This window comes from Poecilia reticulata, unplaced genomic scaffold, assembly GCF_000633615.1.
Source record: "Poecilia reticulata strain Guanapo unplaced genomic scaffold, Guppy_female_1.0+MT scaffold_159, whole genome shotgun sequence".
Lineage (NCBI taxonomy): Eukaryota > Metazoa > Chordata > Actinopteri > Cyprinodontiformes > Poeciliidae > Poecilia > Poecilia reticulata.
The window spans coordinates 305,746-311,446 of record NW_007615017.1 but is presented as its reverse complement, the minus strand read 5'-3'; the positions used below and the strand labels follow the sequence as shown (position 1 = coordinate 311,446).

At 52.6% G+C, this 5,701-nt stretch overlaps 1 protein-coding gene across 1 annotated transcript in view; it reads right to left on the bottom strand.

The window, feature by feature from the left end:
* Positions 1-1,745: 1,745 nt before the first annotated feature.
* The window catches only part of timm50 (translocase of inner mitochondrial membrane 50 homolog (S. cerevisiae)), a 6,995-nt gene continuing 3,039 nt past the window's right edge, over positions 1,746-5,701 (bottom strand). Inside the window, exons 4-11 of the mRNA XM_008401990.2 lie at positions 5,163-5,184; positions 4,247-4,305; positions 3,944-4,063; positions 3,728-3,832; positions 3,550-3,648; positions 2,967-3,123; positions 2,442-2,548; positions 1,746-2,372 (exon numbers count right to left, since the gene is read on the bottom strand). Of these exons, the coding sequence (XP_008400212.1) occupies positions 2,274-2,372; positions 2,442-2,548; positions 2,967-3,123; positions 3,550-3,648; positions 3,728-3,832; positions 3,944-4,063; positions 4,247-4,305; positions 5,163-5,184 (768 nt within the window). The 3' untranslated portion in view covers positions 1,746-2,273. The remainder of the gene's footprint in view (positions 2,373-2,441; positions 2,549-2,966; positions 3,124-3,549; positions 3,649-3,727; positions 3,833-3,943; positions 4,064-4,246; positions 4,306-5,162; positions 5,185-5,701) is intronic.

Below are 5,701 nucleotides of genomic sequence, written 5' to 3'. Positions count from 1 at the left end.
TACACCACCTAGTTCTACACTACCTGGTTCTACACCACCTGGTTCTACACCACCTAGTTCTACACTACCTGGTTCTACACCACCTGGTTCTACACTACATAGATCTACACCACCTGGTTCTACACCACCTGGTTCTACACCACCTAGATCTACATTCTTCACTGAGACTTTAATCTGCTGGTAGTTTATAAATCACTGAACAGATTATAGATCTGCTGCTGGATCAACCTGCTGGTTCTGGTTCTGCTCTATATCAGAACCAGAACCAAACATGCAGAAGCAGCTTTCAGCTTCTATGCACCACAGATCTGGAACAAACTTCCAGAAAACTGAAAAAGAGCAGAAACCCTGAGCTCCTTTAAACCCAGACTGAACCAGCTGGTTATTATGGTCTGGATTATAATTTTCATGGTTTCATTTCATCATGTAGCTCAAATGTTGCAACACAAAGTTTACTGGGAAAAAGGAAACGGATGTGAACATTTTTCAAAATAAAATATTCAAACTGCGGTTAAAATGGGAACCAGCTGAAACACCGAGGCCTGATCAGAGCTGCTGCTGCTGATAATCACCATATTCGATCCGTATCGATTATTTTGATCACATTCTAACTGGTTCAGTCGAGCTGCGCCGTTTGGACCCGGTTCTGATCCATTTAACCTGGAGTAAAGTTCCTCTTCCTCAGTCTGCGTGAAGAGCGTGGGGGCTTCACACCTACCTGCTGACCACCTGCCAGGTGACAAGGAGTCGCGCGACCTCCTGTTCCCGCCACGCGCCGCGTCCTTTCATGCTCCCCGCGGCGGCGCGCGCACTTCTCGGCCTCGTGCTAACTGCGGCTTTTGTTTGGCGCAGCTGTTTGCGGCTTCCTGACTCCCACCGTTTGGTGCGGAGGCGAACCCAGCGGCGGTTCTGGTTCCGAGCCAGCAGCTTCCGTTTCCAAACAGAACCGCGTCTGGCCCGGTTCAGTCAACCGAACCAAACTGTAGATCCGGTCCAGTGGCAACGCATTCATTTCTGCCAGGTATAGAACCAGCCGAACCAGAACCGGTCCAGAACCGCGGAACCAGTAATAAAACATTCATAAAGTGGAGATTCTGCTGAAAATCAACTTTTATTTCAACTCCTGGTCAGAAAGCAGCAGAAGGTTCTGATAAACTGTCTGGTTCCGACCAGAACCGACCCGGTCTTCCAGCTCTACTCAAACATTGGGTCTCAGAACCAGCAGGTCCAATCAACATCATTACTTTTTAGGTTCTGTTGAAGTTCTGGTCCAGAACCAGAACTTCAACCCGTCTGGCTGAACTCTGATTCATTTACCACCAAGTTGAGGTTCCAGGTTCTGACCCAACAGAACCGGTTCTGACCCAACAGAACCGGTTCTGACCCAACAGAACCGGCTTGAAGTGTGAAAATATTTACATTTAAGCAGAAAATCTGGAAACAAAAGTTCTGATAAAATTCTGATAAAAAACTAAAAGGTTTCATGTTCAGCTTTAACCTTCGTCTTCATCACGGTTCCGGGTCGGATTTGGACCAGAAACCCAACAGAACCAACCAGCCCGCAGCATGACGCCACCTCTGCCAGATGTTCTGATGACTCATGGAAGATCGCGGGGCGGACATCATCAATAAACGATAATCATCAATATTCAGGTTGAAAATCTGATTTATTCCAGTAAATATCAGAATTTTACATCAGACCAATAAAAGGTTCTGGTTCTGATCCACCTGAGTGGACAGATGCTGCTGCTCACAGCTGCGTCCAGGCAGAGAAAGTTGAGTGGAAGGAAGAAGTTTATCAAACATTTTATTGGTCTGATGTTTTGAAGGTCCGGTTCCAACCCAGAACCGGGCCTGCCAGGCTCAGCTGCTCCACCTGCTGGTGAAAATCACACCACATGTTTGTTCAGGGCTTCATGAGGCCGACAGAAAGCTCCTCCAGCGGTTCCGGTCCGGTCCGGTCCAACGTCCACCAGAACCGCTGCTCACATCTAAACATCAGTGATTTATTCTGTACTGTCAGAGTCACTGCGCCCCCTGCAGGACGGGGGGAACCGATACCAGGTCCGGTCCAAGGCGGAGGAGGGAACCAGAGCTGGTTCTGGTTCTGGATCAGCCGCCGACCTCCAGCAGGTCCAAACTCATCTGGGTCCAATCAGGACACACAGAGAGGAAGGGGGCCGGGGCCTCCAGAGCCCGCCCCCCGGGCCCCGCCCCTCACCTCCTCGGGCTGTGATTGGTGGAGCTGTGTGGGTGGGAGGGGCCTGCGGGCCTCACTGCTGCTTGGACCGCCAGAACCGGGTCGTGATGGAGCCCAGAGAGAGAGCCGGCTTCTTCTGCTGGGACAGGTCCGCCAGGCGCTGCTGCTCCTCCTGCCGGGGGCGACACCGGGTCAGAACCAGCACCACAACAGAACCGGGTCAGAACCAGAACCGTCCCACCTGGGCCAGCTGGGCCTGGCGGCGCTTGAAGGCCTCGATGGGGTCGTCCTCCAGGGCGTAGTTCTCCAGAACGCCGCGCACGTCGTCCACGCCGCTCAGAGCGATGGCTGCAGGGAACACACCGGGTCAGAACCGGGTCAGGGTCAGAACTGGGTCAGGGTCAGAACCGGGTCGGTTCTGGGACCTGGAGCGTCGCAGCTTTCTTGAGCTGAAACGCTTCAGAAACTCCAACCATTAAATCTGAGTGACTGGAAACAGAAGGAGTTAAATCTGGACCCGGTTCTTGTTTGGTTCTGGTTCTGAATCATGTTAAACGGGTCCAACAGTCCGGATGTTTCTAACCTGGTTTCTGGACCCGTTTAATGTTCTGATCAGAATTTAGAGTTTGATTGGAGGATCAATGTTCAGCATGTGGCGTTTTGCTTTAGCACCGGATTAAAAACATCATCAGAACTCTGGATGGTTCTGTTGAGAGAAGCGGGTCCAGAACCAGAGCCGCCTCGGGTCGGAACCAGAACCGCTCACCCTTCAGGAAGTTGGCGAGGTCGTAGAGGGTCCGGTCGTCTGAGTTTCCGTCCCACTTCCTGAGCGCCAGGCCGTTGAAGGGCTGCAGCTGGAACGCCTCGCGCTTACAGTCCACCACGATCACCTTACTGCTGGCCCGGTTCAGGCACGACACGTCCTGCAAGACAAACGGGTCAGAACCGGCCCGCTGCACCTGGAACCCGCCCGGTCACCTGCGTGGCGCCGTTCTGCTCGTCCTTTAACTGTCATTTGGACCCAGCAGCAGGTCATCACTGGGTCCAGCTGCGTTACACCAGGCGGCCTCCAGGGGGCCCCACTGGTAAAACCATTTAAAAATTCCCTGATCAGAAAACTCAAAATCTGAACAAACAAATAATATATTGATTATTGTTGTTTTGTAAACAATAATCATCAAAGCTCAGACCAAGCAGAAACTTCCCACAGCCTGCGAACGCAGCACAGCTCCGTAAACCAACATGGCGGCTGCAGGTTTACAGGAAGCCAAGGCGCTGCCATGGTTACCAGAGCCAAAGAAAGTTCTGAGGAGAAAAGCAGTGGATCAGAACCGGACCCGGAAGCTGACCTTGACATGGTGGCCCTCCATGTAGCGCGTGGCGTCCCTGAAGAGGCGGTACATGACGAAGCCCTGCGGGTCGATGCTGTCGATCAGAGGGTACGCCGTCTGTCAGAACACCAACAGAGCCCGGTTCTGACCCGTTCCTGCAGGAGCGGGTCAGAACCGCTGTGTTCGGGTCGCTCACCATGCCCGTCTCGGCCGTGAAGATGACGATCTCGTAGAGCGGCGCCAGCTGCTGGAACAGGAAGTCGATGCCGGGCCGCTTCTTGAAGCGCCACCCGGTGGACAGCTGGGCACACAGCACAACAATCGGGTTACAGGTTCCGACCGACCCGGTTCACAGCAGAACCGGGGGAGATCCGCAGCACAGGTCAAAGGTCAGAGACAGACGGCGACCCACCGACCACTCCGGGTGCAGCAGGACGTCGGTCAGCTCCAGAACCAGCGTGTACGGCGGCTGGTAGTACGGTTCCTTCAGCGGGTCGGGAAGCAGCTTCGGACTCGTCGGTTCGATGATCATCTGCAGGGCAGACGGCAAAGCTGCAGAACCTTACAGAACCATGTGGAGCCCGCAGAACCTGCTGACCACCAGAACCTGGTTCTGCTGGGATACAGTCCCCGGTTGGAAGGTTCTGATCCAGTCCGGAGGAACCGGAACCAGCCAACCAGTCGGAGGGGCGACCCGGCTGGCGGTTCTGCTCACCTGTCTGTAGTCCTTGAAGTACTTGTAGGTTCTCCTGAGCTGCTGGACGACGGGCGGATCTGGAACAGAACAGAACAGATCAGAACCCAAACCCACCACAGGTTCTGCTGACCGGGTCTGATGCCCTTTCAACCAGCCCGGCTCGGTTCTGCTGGGCTTTCCAGTGGGAATACGCGGCACCAGAACCCCGCGTGCACACACACACACACACACACTGACACACACACACACACACACACACACACACACACACACACACACACACACAGAAGCGCTGACCCTGAGGAATTCCTCCTCCTAGAGTTCACTGCATTTTCCGCCACTTTTTCCTTCCACTCGACTTTCCCCTTCCAGCTGGGGTTTCAGTAGAGCTGTCGCCATTGACACGGATTGAAAGCCTGAGTCTTCAAATCTGAAAGGTGTGGCATGCTTCTTCAGTTCAGCGGTCCTGGTTTTGGGTCCAGAATCATGGACAGAACCAGACAGAGATATCCAGGGGTGAGTTAGAACTGAGCATGTTGATGGCTTAGAGTGGTCTAGTCAAAGTCTAGACCAGAATCTACATCCAGTCTGACGAAGCCGCAGAACGGACATAAACACCATCAGCCGGTTCTGCAGCCCGACCCGGTGGAGTTCTGACCCAATGAGAGAAACATGCCACACTTTTCAGAGTTAGTTTTCACATGAGCACATGGGAAGTTCAGGCGTATGAATTCTTCTGCTGCTGGACCGGTGTTCTGGTTCTGTTTGGGTCCAGTTCATCTACATCCGTCTCCAGACAAAACCTGAAGTTTGTTAGATGTTCAGTTTGAGGTCAACAAGGTTCTAAACGACCAGAACCAGCCGGACTAAACCAAGTCATGTCTGGTTCTGGTTCTGTTCATCGGACTCACCAGGAAACACCAAACAGACTCACCTTTATCGAACTCATCAGGAATCTGAAACAGCAGAAGAAGAAATGAATCATTCATCAGTGGAGGGCTCCACCTGGTGGCCAAACACACAACTGCAGCTGAACCAGAGGTGTGACCTGGTGACCTTTAACCCTGTGGAGGGTCCAGTTCTGTTTGAGCCCAGGTCATGGCCCATTTCACATCATTTCATAAAAACATTTTTCTGTTACAACTAATAATCACAACATGAAATTATGACAAACTGCAGATCTTCCTTCCAACGACTGAGAGAGAGAGAGAGTGTGTGTGTGTCTGTGTGTGTGTGTGTGTATGTCTGTGTGTGTGTGTGTGTGTGAGTCTGTGTCTGTGTGTGTGTGTCTGTGTGTGTGTGTATGAGTGTGTCTGTGTGTGTGTGTGTGTGTCTGTGTGTGTGTGTGTGTGTCTGTGTGTGTGTGTGTCTGTGTGTGTGTGTGTGTGTGTGTGTGTGTGTGTGTGTGTGTGTGTGTCTGTGTGTGTGTGTGTGTGTGTGTGTGTGTGTGTGTGTGTGTGTGTGTGTGTGTGT